The sequence below is a fragment of the Zootoca vivipara genome, chromosome Z2 (assembly GCF_965207765.1).
Source record: "Zootoca vivipara chromosome Z2, rZooViv2.hap1.1, whole genome shotgun sequence".
Classification (NCBI taxonomy): Eukaryota; Metazoa; Chordata; class Lepidosauria; order Squamata; family Lacertidae; genus Zootoca; species Zootoca vivipara.
In genome coordinates, this window is record NC_142585.1 from 40,034,796 (window position 1) to 40,049,005 (window position 14,210).

At 46.0% G+C, this 14,210-nt stretch overlaps 1 protein-coding gene across 3 annotated transcripts in view; it reads right to left on the bottom strand.

Moving 5' to 3' along the window:
- Positions 1-2,757: 2,757 nt before the first annotated feature.
- Positions 2,758-14,210, bottom strand: part of GARNL3 (GTPase activating Rap/RanGAP domain like 3) — a 98,736-nt gene continuing 87,283 nt past the window's right edge. For all 3 annotated transcript variants that reach the window (XM_035113396.3, XM_035113398.3, XM_035113397.3), the window contains 8 exons: positions 13,408-13,566; positions 12,773-12,839; positions 9,805-9,912; positions 8,851-8,969; positions 8,053-8,188; positions 5,520-5,729; positions 4,553-4,664; positions 2,758-3,223 (listed from right to left, as the gene is read on the bottom strand). In XM_035113396.3, coding sequence (XP_034969287.1) covers positions 3,070-3,223; positions 4,553-4,664; positions 5,520-5,729; positions 8,053-8,188; positions 8,851-8,969; positions 9,805-9,912; positions 12,773-12,839; positions 13,408-13,566 — 1,065 coding nt within the window. In that variant the 3' untranslated portion in view covers positions 2,758-3,069. The remainder of the gene's footprint in view (positions 3,224-4,552; positions 4,665-5,519; positions 5,730-8,052; positions 8,189-8,850; positions 8,970-9,804; positions 9,913-12,772; positions 12,840-13,407; positions 13,567-14,210) is intronic.

The window sequence follows — 14,210 nt, forward strand, 5'->3', positions numbered from 1 at the left end:
TGGGACTGGCTGTCAATATGCACAAAGCGCTATGATGCTTGGATGGGGGGCACACACATGACATTGCGTTCCTTGAGGTCCTGCCCACCCCATCTCATTTGAACAGCAACTGCAAGGTTTTCCCTTGCTAAGGGCTCAGTCCACTAGCATCAAGTTGAAAAGTTAAGTCATGCAGCTTCTGAACACACTTGAGCAGGCTATACAGCTATGTTGTCACCTTCAGTAGATGCCATGGCTCCTGTGTGTAATGGGCACAATGTTGAACTGTTTTAATTGTTACAGGCATCTCACCAAGGATGGATTAAGTGCTCTGTTCTACTAGCAAATACTATAAGGCAATTGTGCAATAGAGGGGACAGAGGGACTGGACTCATGGAATATTGGTGGGCAAAGGAGGTAGGAGAACGGAAGGTGCAACTTCGAGATCTGTAAGCAGGAACCAAGCTGAATCTCACTCCTCTGCCCTGCTAGTACCACTTTCTAGACCCACCCACTTCCAGTCCCAAAGCAGACACATGCCCTTTGCCATTAAAAAAAAAGCCCTGCAAGAAACCTGTTTTTCTTTAAAAATGAAAAGTTAACCATTCTATCACATGGCAAGCTGAAATCTCTCTCACATATTGCCATGCCATAAAATCCCTGCTTTGTGGCAAAGGCAAGCCATTCTGTCCTTTTTCTAAGCGCATTGTCAATTAAAAGTATTGCTTCGTTTATTGATCAGTTGCTTTAAGAGCAGCAGGAAAATAAATAAATACATACGTACATAAGAAAGACTCCGCTCCCCCACCCCACCCCCCATGGAAGCAAGATGGGATCCTTCGCAGGACAGGTAGTTTAAGTTGATTTGTGTGAAGTTGTATAAATCAGTGTCTGCAACTTTATAAAAAGAAGAAAATGAATCAAGAGCAGGTAAGTGAGGGGCAAAGGCCTTTGGGGTTCAACACCTCCCATGTGTCAGGACCATCTACTCTGCAGACGGAGAACTATCATCAAGGGGTCTTTCCCATGCTGCACCAGCTCTTTCTATATCCAACTTCCATTTTCTTCTCAGAAAACAGCAGTATGTGGACAGCTAAGGGGAATGTGAGAGGGAAGACAGGTCGTTGTCTCTGAGATTTCTGAAAGGGAGGGAGGGAGGGAGAGAGAGAGAGAGAGAGAGAGAGAGAGAGAGAGAGAGAGAGAGAGAGAGAGAGAGAGAGAGAGAGAGAGAGAGAGAGAGAGAGATTTCCCTTCCCATGCAGCAAGCACATAAATCTTTTCCCTGTTAAAGAGGTTTGGCAGGTTTTGGAAATACAAATGCCCCCCAAAGTCTATTCAGCAGAAGCAGGAGTGTAAATGCTGCCCTGGAGCAGTGTTTCCTCTTCAATGCATCCCCCACACCCCAGGAATGCAGCTCTTACCTGGTGTCTGTGGATAATCATTCTAGATAATCAGCAAATGTGTCAATAGTCCTGTGACCAGGATGAGGGTTGCCTGCTCACTCAAAACATTTACAGCAGGCACCCCCAAACTGCAGCCCTCCAGATGTTTTGGCCTACAACTCCCATGATCCCTAGCTAACAGGACCAGTGGTCGGGGAAGATGGGAATTGTAGTCCCAAACATCTGGAGGGCCAAAGTTTGGGGGTGCCTGATTTACAGTATACTTTTGGAGGGCACAGAATTTATTTGCAGTCTGATCATCCCAACCTTTTTTTTTTGCTGTGAATGTGAGGAAGAGTTTTGCCATTCACATCTGTTGTCAGCTGCTCCAAATAAAGTATCCAGATTGCCAAGTGGGTGCGGGGAGGGAACCAGAGCAAATTAATGGTTTAAGATGTTATATAAAACACTACAACCTTCCCTGGCTATACCTGCTATGCTAGTCTGAAGAGATAAGGATCACTGTTTAATCACAGTAGATTGAACTGATTAAAAAGTCTAACCGGGCAACAGATTTTATTTTTTGTTAAATTAATAATTTTTAATTTAAGTACTTCTTAAAAATTGCAGATGGGCATAGAAGGGCCACCCCCTTCACATGGGTGGGTGGGAGGGCCTATTCTGAGATGGTGCCTGCTGTGACATATGGATGCACCATTCAGAAATGGAGGGATGATGCTGTTTGTGAGTCTTCCTGGGCAGCATGATGAACGAAGAGGAAGGGCGGAGAGCTTCTCTTTGAGAAAAAGAGGAGCTGGGGAGCCTGGAAGCTAAATCCTGCTTTGGGGAAGTGGGATGTACAGCACCCAACTTTCCCTCTTCCTCATTCCTAGCCCTTTAGCAATGTGAGAGAGAGTGGAGCTTTTCCCTCCTTGGCCATCTCCTTCCCACTTATAAAGCTGTTGCAACAAACCGAGAAGGGGAAATGTCACCCTCTCGCCTCTTGCAGGAGATGTGGGTCCTCCTCCGAGGCCACTTGTGCCCCCAGCCAAAGTTCCTATTGCAGGACAGCCTGCTGGCTTACGGAAGAGCCGTAGCTCAGTGGTGGAGAATCTGCTTTGCCTGCAGAAAGCGCCAGGTCTACTCAATGGCATCTCCAGGTAGGATTTGGGATGACCATAGTCTGAAACCCTGGAGAGTTGCTGCTATTCAGTGCAGACGATACTGAGCTAGATAGACCAATGGTTTAACTGGTATACGGCGGCTCCCTATGTTCCTACAAAGTGTGTTGGGGAGGGGGGTAGGAGGATCTCCCAGCTTTCTGTCACTGTGGAGTTTATAGCAAGCTGTCCGATTCCCCCAAATGTGGACAGCCTTTTTAAATTGAAAACTAATATTTAAGTCATATACACTTTAATCAATTAACTGATTAAAACGCATCTGCTCCACCAGCTGAGATTCCTGTAATGGGGTGAGTGCCCTAATATTCAACCAAGAAAAATAAAATATGCTACGTCCCACCTGCCCTTTCCATCTGAATAAGCTGGAAATATTGGGCATTCTAGATCTCAATTGCCTATGTATACATTCTGTATTCCAGAATTATCAGAAAGTGTAGTGTGATGTTTCTATACTGTTTAGAGAGTCATAACAAATGGGGGGGTGGGGGAGTCAGGGAAGGTGTGCAAGTGCTGTGTCCAGATTGTCTTCACTTCAAGTCAATTATGTCTTCGTCGAAGGAAGCCCCAAGCTGAAAGGGGCTGCTGGACTGGGGGCTCTCATCCCGTGTAGTGGTGTCGGGGTCTGAACTGGTGGAGAAGTGGCGCTCTTCAGAAGTGCTTTCGAAAGAGCATGCAACGAGCCTGTGGAGAGGAAGGCAGAAATCAAGCAAGAACAATTCAACCCCCCCTCACACCCTCCCCCAAATCCATAACCTGTGATCACATCAGATCAAATGTTTATTCTCTCCTACCATATACAGCTCCTCCCATATACTAGACCAGGGCAGTTCAACATTTGACACCTCCCACAGCCCACATGTTGCCTTCCCAAAGCCAGAGAAGCAGGCATGAGGGCTCTGACAGGATCCTAGAGCTCTCTCACCTCCTTCCCAAAGCCCAATTAGCACCTTCCCTGCTGAGTGTGTGTCAGATTTTGGCCTTGCTCTTTCTCTCTCTCACACACACCCTACGACAAGGCAGTGTGTGGCCTGTGGGTTCCATGTTAAAGTACTCTTGTGGTTCACCTGCTATGAAAAGTTGGGTCACCCTGTGTTAGACATATAGTAACTTGGAGAAGTGATGTCATGTGAGATTAGTGCAACATGGATTTGAGATTTTAAAAAATTGGGAGGACTGACAAAGGGTTAAACCAACCCGCAGCTAAGTACGGGAGGTGAATTGCTTCCCTCCCTCCACCCTCCCCATCCCTTTTCCCTTTGATGTCATGTCTTTTAAACCTAAGGAAGAGGAAGCTGATCTCTGAAGAACTGGGGGGAAATGCTTTAAGTAAACACTCAACCTGGGATCCTTGTATGCATGACAGTACTTACTGGCACTGAATACGGCACTTTTTTTTTTTTTTGCTGCCCGCAGAAGCCACTTTGTGATGGCACTCCCCCCCCCTTTACAGTTCCCAGCAACTGGCAGACTGCCTCAGACAGAGGAGGGCTAACATAGCCATTGTGGCTAGTAGGCATTGATAGCCTTATCCTCCATGAATTTTCCTAATCCTCTTGGTGGTCTTAACTACATTTTGTAGCACATGTAAGGTAAGAAGAGCCCTCCTGAATCAGGCCAAAGGACCACCAAGTCTAGTATCCTGTTCTCACAATGGCCAACCAGATGCCCTAGAGGGACCAAAAGCAGAACAGCACTCTCCACCAGTTACGATTCCCAGCAACTCGTGTCCAAAAGCATACTGCTTCAAGCAGCTGGAGAGTTCTCCTTTATGCAGCCCTAGCTATGTGTGATTTGGATTAAGACCTTGGATGGGGGCGGTGGTGATTAGAAGCCTCCCACCCTTTGCTGCTGGCAGGTTTTACAAAGAATGAAAAGAAGGCATTCAATCGGGAGTACGGAACATGATTCTGACCTAAAAGGCAGTTTAGGGGCTGCAGATGCAATGAGAATATGGACTTGTGCATAGTGCTGCTTCTGCCCCTCAAAGAATTGCACCTTTCTATACGTTACCTGTCACTACTTGTTGACCGTACTGTTCCTGGCTTGGGGTCTGACTGTTTCTGGGGGATTTTCTTCTTCTTTTCTCCCCCCTCCGACTTGGGACCATGGCCGTCTAGGAGACCTGGATGATGAAGAAAGGAATGCTTCTGAATTCTCAGAGTAAAGGCAATGGAATTGTTTCATTTGTCAATGACTAATTCCACCTGGCTGTTCAGATCCCCAAAAGGGCCTCTGAGGTGATCACTGGTAAGTGTAATACAACAACAGACTGGGGAATCTATAAATCGTCTTGCTGTCATCACTGTAGTGAGCCTTTTGCTGCCTTTGGCAAAGGGTGATAAGAAGTCTCTTGGCTTTCCTCTCCAGCTTGGACCACTGCCATAGTGCACTGAGCTTTGTTGGTCAATGACAGGGGAGATCACTGCCCTCCTCTCCAGATCTAAGCTGATGAGAGAGGCTGAGATTCGCCATTTGGGGTGCCAAGGGGGCTAAGACTCTTTAAATGCCTTGGCAACTTAGTTACAAATTACAAGCTCCAAATTTGGAGCTGGAAGGGTGGCAGAGCAACAATCCCCACCAAAGAGGAGGAGATTGTCCTTGATCTCACAATGCAGAGGCACACAGTTTGAGGTCAGATTCCTGACAACCACGGGGTTTGGGGAGGGCTTGTCTACCATATTCTGCTGAAATCTGCAAGCCCCTGAACAGACAAGCAGACTAGCCCATGCCACAGTCAAGAGATTCAAGCGAGCCTGAGTGAGAGATCAATACCTGCAGTGTCAGTCAATAGCATCTTGACTTAAAGAGTAAGAAAGCTGGAGGAAAGGGGGCAAGCAACGTTCCTAATAGTACAATGAACTCCAGCACCAGGGTGTTGCATTTTCACCCATTACAATTCCAACATAGATCATGGCTACATCCAAATATCCTGCTGATCCCTTGCTGCCTACGCCCATGGATGGCCCTATTACTTTACCAAGTAATTCTTTGCGTGTCCGGGTTGCGATTTCTTTGATCTCTATGCGCGACAAAGAGAGGGAAGGAGCGACAGGGATGGAGGTGCTGCTGGCCGACGTCGGGGTGGTGATGACTTTGGGGACCAGGGGGGACTTGAGTGGGCGTTCGATGCTCCTGCCGACCAGGTTGCTCAGGGGGATCTTGTAGATGTTTTTGCACAGAGCTTCACCTGAAGTGACAAGGAGGAGGAGGGTCGTGGAGCAGGAGGTGACTATAAGCAAGCTTGCGGGTGAGATGGCGGTCCACAAAAACCTCTTTTACCCTCCTTATAATAATAACAATCATTTATTATTTATATGCTGCCCATCTGACTGGGTTGCCCAAGCCACTCTGGGTGGCTTCCAGCAAATTATAAAACCACAGTAAAACATTACACATTAAAAACTTCCCTATTTGGGCTGCCTTCAGATGTCTTCCGAAAGTCAGATAATTGTTTGTTTCCTTGCCATCTGATGGGGAGGGTGTTCCAAGGGAGGGTGCAACTACTGAGAAGGCCATACCCGTGTGCCCTGTTTCCCTGTAACCTCACTTCTCACAATAGGGAACTGCCAGAAGGCCCTCAGAGATGGATCTCAGTGTCCAGGCAGAACGATGGGAGCAGAGACGCTCCTTCAGGTATACAGGACCAAAGCTGTTTAGGGATTTAAAGGTCAGCACCAAAACTTTGATTTGTGCTAGGAAATGTACTGGGAGCCAATGTAGCTCTTTTAGGACCGGTGTTATATGGTCCTGGTGGCAGCTCCCAGTAACCAGTCTGGAAGCTGCATTCTGGATTAACTGTAGTTTCTGAATCCACCTTCAAAGGTAGCTCCACATACAGCACATTGCAGTAGTCCAAGCGGGAGATAACCAGAGTATGCACCAATCTGGCAAGACAGTGTGCGGGCAGGTAGGGTCCAAGCTGGTGTACTAGATGGAGCTGGCAGACAGATGCCCTGGACACTGATGCCCTTGGCCTGTGCCTCCATGGACAGCTGTGAGTCCTTTAGGGGCACAGTTACTCCATTCAGGACCAGGGAGTCCCTCCCACCTGCCCGCCCCCTGTCCCCCAGAAACAGTACTTCTCTTTTGTTGGGATTCAACCTCAATCTGTTGACTGCCATCTACCCCCCCAACCGTCTACAGACACCTACACAGGATGTTCACCACCTTCACTGGTTCTGAATTAAAAGAAAGGAAGAGCTGTGTATAATTCGCTTACTGGTGAACACCCAGCCCAAACCCAGCAGTTTCATATAGATGTTAAAAAGAATGGGGGAGAGTTTGAAGCCCTGGATCACCCCACAAGTGAGTGCCCAGGGGTCCGAACATTAATCCCCCACCACTACTTTCTAGACACAACCCAGGAGGAAGGAGCGAAACCACTGCCCCCAACCCTCCTAGATGGTACTGGAGGATACTGTGGTTGACGGTAACAAAAGCTGCTGAGAGATCCAGCAGAACCAGGAAACAGCTTTCACCTCTGTCCCTAGCCCACCAGAGATCATCAACCAGCATGTCCAAGGCATTTTCAGTCGCATGGTGGAGCCTAAAACCCGACTGGAAGGGGTTTAAATAGTCCACATCCTCCAGGCATGCCTTATTGATTCATCATTTTTATTATTTTTCTAATTTGTCATTTTTTCCATACCACATTGTATTACAAAAGTAATATTGACTGAAGCATAAATATAAATTAAACCCTTCCCCCTTTGAACAGTATTTCAAATTACATTTCTTAAAGTATTCTACAAAAAGGATTAAGAATCTTCTATGTAACATAACATTTGATCTACTATAATATCTAACACTATTTTTTCCTTTCATTGTTTTCCGTTCATTGTTTTCTATAACCTATAAGTAAAACAAATGACTCCATTAATTAGATCCACATTTCAATTTTCTTAATTCACCTAATCCTTCTTCAATTGATCCTATTCTCCCTTAAAAAGACCAACCGATTTTATATGAAGTTAGCACTCTTCTGCCAGATTTATTCATTTAACAAAATTTATATACCACTTGAATGTAAAACAAAGCAAAACCTCTAAGCAGTTTACAAAAAATTAAAATAAAACATTAAGATTATCCATTTAAAAACTAGTTTTAAAAAACAGGTATTTACAATATGGTTAAAAACAGCAGTAGCTAAACAGAAATAAAACAAATAAATAAAACATGTAACATCTATGCATCTGAATTGGCTTAGTTGAAAAAAAAACACATTTTACACATTTAATTAGTGAATCACACAAATCAGTTAATTTCACCACAGATGATAGCAAGGCAAATAACTCCAGGTTAGGTGGAAGATGACTGCAGTGGAACGGAAGCAGCACTGCATGCAATGAACACGGAATGGAAAAATATGTCTTCCTATCTCCCTAAGTCTGACATTGTGCAGATTTGGGATAAAAGGACAGTTTCAAGCCCGAAAAGGTTGAAGAATGATGCTTTAGCTGAACATACTACAGAAGCAACAAATTCTCAGTTGGCCTTAGCCCCTTCCTTACCTTCTGCTGCGGAAGGAGAGAAAACAGGGATTTCATTGACTGATGGTGTCTGAGGGGTACTAGGTGAATTAGTCTCCTTGGAACTACCATTGGATGGCTCGCTCACTGCCGTTACGGCTCTGAAGTAGATATCTGACTGGAAGGAGAAAGAGGCTGTGTTAGCAAAATGGACTTATCTAAAGCTATGGGTTGTCACCGTGGTACCCGTGTGCCCACAAACATCTCCAATGGCACCCATGAAAAGGAAACCCCTAGGTTTGTATGTTTGTTCGGGGAGGGATACCTTGGGCAGCAATGAGGGCAAAATCGGCCAATGGGGACAGAGGGTACTCAGTGAGCACAGAATGCTGTTTGGCAGTTAGGGAGAAAACCCAGAAAAGTGAGTGGGAGTGGGAACGGGATGGAATGGTGTATCATGGGAAAGGGCAGGCCAGGTGGCCAGCAGCCTGAACAGGAAAATCACGCAGTAAAGTTTTGTTGCATGTCCTGCTTGTTTAGTGGGCTTATGGGTTAAATGATGCAGTCTTAATATGAAACACAGGGTCCCTTCCAACTCTACAATTCTATGATTCTGCCTTTGTAGTCTAGAACAGGCATCCCCAAACTTCGGCCCTCCAGATGTTTTGGACTACAATTCCCATCTTCCCCGACCACTGGTCCTGTTAGCTAGGGATCATGGGGGTTATAGGCCAAAACATCTGGAGGGCCAAAGTTTGGGGATGCCTGGTCTAGAAGAAGCATGTCTAGAAGAAGGGGAATTTTGCACAGGTAACCAGATTTCTTATATCACTGCCTTACCCTTGATGCCACCAGCTGAAGCGCAGGGACCACAGCTGTGTGGACGAGGTTCCCATTCACCACTAATCGGATCTCAATGGAATCGGTGGTGAAGGCCAAAATATAGGGGAAAGCACAAACTGCAGGGGGAGACAAAAGAATTTAATGAAGAAATAAATGCAACATCATATATGATGGACTTCTGTGATACGTTGTCAATCCTAAGCATCATGAAGCTCTGAAGTTTTCCTGACATACAATGAGCCTTTACCACATTATTACTGACTTACCTATAGCACCATCAAAGTCCAACAACAACAAAAAACAGATTCCTGCCCCTAAAATTTAACTAAGGGGAGGAAGACAGAGGCAATGGAGAGGGGAAGAAGACTCTTCAGGTCTGCTCAGTTGCACGTACTAAAGCTCTGTTTTCAGGAGGGGGTGAAGCTGATGGGGCTGTGCCAAAGGCTTCCCAGAAAATGTGGGTTTTGAGGCCAGAGGGATTTGAAGGGAGAGAGGAAGGTATTGTGCAGGTGCTTCAGGCAGAAGAAGTAGCAGAAAGAGAGGGAAAGGTGGAGTCATTTTTAGGAGCAGGAGAGCTTTGGAGAGTTGAGAGTGGTGGAGCAAAGGGCAGGGATAAGGGAGGAGATATGGGTCAGGGCAATGGCAGGCTCTGAAGTCAGAAGAAGGCATTTGTGTGCTGGATCCAGGAGCAGACAGGAAACTAATGGGTGTCGCTGTGTTACACAGGGGCATAATGTGATCAAAACAATTAAGGCAGGCAAAGGATGGACAACCTTTTTTTTGTTGAGGGCCACATTCCCTGCTGACTACCCCCCTTTTCTCTCTTCCTCCCACCGCATCGTCCTCCTCCCTCCCTCTGCTTGCCCATAGAGGCTGTCCCTCCACATTACAATGGCTTCACACAACAGCAGAGACTTATTGGGAAGGGGGGGGGCAACTGGCTCTTCTTACCAATGGCATAAGGAACCTGGTTCCAGCTGAAGTGGAAGTCAGATGCTGATGGCTGGACCAAAGGCGAGCCCCCATTGAAGGGACACACTTTGCGGTAATAGCAGACATCTGTAACAAGAGACCCCTGTTAACTTCAAGCAAATAAAGAAACATGGAGCTTGACACCAAATGTAGAAAAACAAGGCAGCCAAGCAATGTCACTGGCCCTGCTCCAGCCAGGAACACAGAAATTAGAAGGAGTGAAGCTTTCTCCTGTTGCAGCCTCACCATTTCGCTGGGAAAGGCCTCAGCTACTCTATGCTTGAGCATCTGGTCGATGCCAAAGGCACAAATAATCACCAGTGGAGTTGGCAACCTTCAACATGGGAGAGAGGAGAGCTGTTTTCAAATACATAGAAGCAGTGCTTTCCCCCCCCTAAAAATGTTTTGAGGTACTCTCATTTTCCTACTCATATTGAAATACTGCCCCTCAATGAGGCCAGACTTAGATTCTCAAAATGTTTAGGGGTATGCGTACCCCCAGAAAAAAAAGCACTGCATAGAAGACAGAAATGGCAGGAATGCAGATTTTGGCTAAACGTGAGGAGAATCTTCCTAAAGGTAACAGCCGTTTCACTGTGGAACAGTCTGTCCCAGGGGGTGGTGGGCCAGGAGGCTCCCTTTTGACTCTACAGTTCTATGAAATGGAAGTTTGGCGCTTGCTTTCTCCTTGCTCTTCTGCTTTGTCCACATATGCAAGTGCTTTTGCTCATCCAGGTTCCTAGCTTTGCTTTGCCAATAAGACAAATTGACAAGAAACTGAGATTTTTGCTCAAGCCAGCTTCTGCCAGCTTCACCCAGAATCAGAGGACTGGCAAGTGGGGTGATGGCCAAAGTGGCCAGAAGGAAGAAACCTTTCCAGATTCCTTGTCTTCCTGCCTTCAAGTCAAGCTGCATAGACTTTATTTTCACCACTGCCGCTATGTGTGGGCTCATTTGCCTATTCTAGTGGAAAAGAGAGGGCAAGACTTGGAGGCTGGCCATCTACTGCATTCTACTATCAAACCACTTGAGCCCCTCCTTGTTTTGGATAAGGCTAATGGAGAAGAGAAGGCTTAACGGCTGCCCAGTGCATCAATCCAGACTTACTTTGACTTCTGGCAGCTGTTTTGATGCACCTGTCAGCTGCCCATCCACCACCAGGTGCTGCCTATGCAAAGAGCATGTGTAACCAGCAGGAAAGCAAGTCTGTCTTTCTCTTCTCTAACTTCTGCCCCTTTCCAAACAAACTGTTTCCTGTTATCCTTATTCTATTAAAATTGTATAACTGTTTTATTATCTTAACAACTTATCCTATCCTATACATTATATTAAATTATTTATCAATCATTAATGTGCAGTGGACGTATATTGTGAGGCATATGTGCAAGAGAAGAAACACTTTCCATGCCTATGGGGGCAATCCTATGGCAAGATGACCATCTGTCATGGGTGTATTAGTTGAGATTCCTGCATTGCCGTGGGTTGGACTAGATGACCCTTGGGATCCCTTCCAACTTTATGATCCTGCAATTCTATGAAATTGATGATGGTTATGATTGGGCTATATCCAAGAACATAATTAAGGTACTCTTATTAGAACTTAGTTGAATACAACAACAACTATTATTACAGTCATACCTCGGTTTAAGTCTGCTGCGGTTTGAGTACTCTGCGGACCCAGAGTGTTTACTTCCGGGTTCTGCCACACGCGCATGCGCAGAAGCGATCTGCGCGGTCCACGCATGCACAGATCTAGCGGCGCTTCGCACACACGCGCTATCGGTGGTCGGTTTAAGTACTTTTCGGGGAGCGAATAGCACCCCAGAACCAACTAAGTACTTAAACCGAGGTACCACTGTACTACTTTATAAATGATAGTAACATAAATAATATTATTTGTATAATATAAAATAAAATATGATAATATGATTTATAAAGCACCTAACATTTTCCAACTGTTTTATGTTTTACATCAAAGATGAGAGAATCCCTGCCTGCAGGTTCATAATTATGCAAAAGGAATAAAGGAATGGGAGGAAAGTAAGCAAATTCTTGAAGTCACATCATCTCAATAACATCCTCTGATTTCCACAGGTATGCCTCCCTGCTTTCAAGTGCACCCACAAGCACATGCACGAAAACACACCAACCACCATCCGTCTCCTGACTGCCAGCAGAGGGTGTTTCTCTTCAGCTCTAAAGGTGCCCCTGGGGCCCCTGGGGCCCCTGACCATCAGGTCCAGTCGTGTCCGACTCTGGGGTTGCGGCGCTCATTTCGCTCTATAGGCCGAGGGAGCCGGCGTTTGTCCGCAGACAGCTTCCGGGTCATGTGGCCAGCATGACAAAGCTGCTTCTGGCGAACCAGGGCAGCGCACGGAAACGCCGTTTACCTTCCCGCCGGAGCGGTCCCTATTTATCTACTTGCACTTTGATGTGCTTTCGAACTGCTAGGTGGGCAGGAGCTGGGACCGAGCAACGGGAGCTCACCCCGTTGCAGGGATTCGAACCGCCGACCTTCTGATCACCAAGCCCTAGACTCTGTGGTTTAACCCAGTTCTCCCCAACCTTTTTATCACCGCGGACCAGTCAACGTTTGATAATTTTACTGTGGCCCGCTGGGGGGGGGCGTTTATTGTTTATATTTTATTTAGATTGTTTTGATTTAATAATTTTAATTTAATTGTATTTAATGATCCTTAGGCGGCCCGGTACCAATTGATCCACGGACCGCTACCGGTCCGTGGCCCGGGGGTTGAAGACCACTGGTTTAACCCACAGCGCCACCTGCCATCTCTTAAGCTCTAGCAGTCCCTATTCTACCTCACTGCCTTCTCCTGTGCGAAGCAAGTCTTTTACTCCTTAAATGTCTGTTCTGCACTGATGCAAGACGGAACCATAGACAGACCCCAGACCGTCTCCCTGGACAGAGCGAGTTAACAGTACTTACAGTTATAGCACAAAAGCAGGCCAGCTTCTCCATCTTCGTACACATCAATAGCTGCAACAAAATTAACCTGCAATGATAACGGGCAAGGGTAGTGGGCAGGCTGGAGGCTGAGCTTCCTATGAACTCTGTGAGAACAATTCAGCGGTTTTGTATCAGGAGGAAAAGGAGAAGTCCCCCCCCCCACCAAATGTTTCTAAATTCTGGCACCTACATCTAGTCTGTAATTTAATCTAATTGTTTTACATACACTTCTAATTCAAAGCCTAAGTAAACAACTGAAGAAGTGCTGCTTCTGTAATTATACATTTTTGTTTTCTAGCACAGGGGGCATGACCCAGCCCAAGTTAAGCATGTTTAGAAATCCCAGTGATTTCCCAGTGACGGTTAAAAAAAAAATTCATAGGAAGTAACAGGACAAAAGTATTTCATTTTGACTGATTCATCACCTAGGATTGCCTTTTTAATCAACTGAATCAGGTTGACAGTAGACATTAGGTGTAGTGCAGGAGATGCCCCTGATCCTGAGATCAACTGCATTTTTTTAAGATATAAGTTATCTTTATTGTCATTGTCCCCTTGCGGGTGGGGAGGCTGAGACCCTTTCGAAGGAAATGAGGGACACCCAATGAACTTACCCTGCTCGAGTCAACGTGGTGCAATCTGTAGGATTCGCCCGTGCTCTCATTGATCAAGTCAAACTGGTGCCGGTAGGCGACGCAAATCAGGTTGTCATTTTCGCCTGTGGGCCCGTCCACCAATGCCATGACAACAGGGGGGTCAGACAAGCAGATCTCCTGCAATCCCCAAACAATGCTGCATTAGAGGTATTGTGTGTGTGCCATAGCTGCCAAGTTATCCCTTTTTTACAGGGATTTCCCCTTATGCTGAATAGGCTTCCTTGCGAGAAAAGGGAAAACTTGGCAGCTATGGTGTGTGCATGAATAGAGATGCAGGACACCAAATTCAGACTTCTTGAGGATCTCAGGTACAGAAAAGGGTGACCAATACAACAACAGAGATGGCAGAACCTTCCACAATAAATAAATCATTTGCATTTTAAACATTTTAGTTAATAAAAAGGTAACTAAAGTTAGAAGAGCATGATAAAGGCTGATATGAATGCACAGATCAGCCATGGAGGCTTTGCCCACAGACCTGCTATTAAGATCCATCAAGTTGGTAGGCCCTAGAAATGAGGCCTCTGTACCCTATCATGCCCTGTCAATGTGGATGTGTGTCTGGTGCCCTCTCTGGTTAGGTTCAAATGGGCCTTGAAAACTTGGCTATTCCAAGCTATTCTGGTGTCTGTGAGAGGTCCTGGTGAATATTCCCTCAAAAATCTGCAATAGATGGAGGGCTGCTTGTTCTCCTTACTCAGTTCCTGTTTGCATTGGCTTGGCCTCTCCTACATTGAACACCCCCTAAAACCTGAACTGAG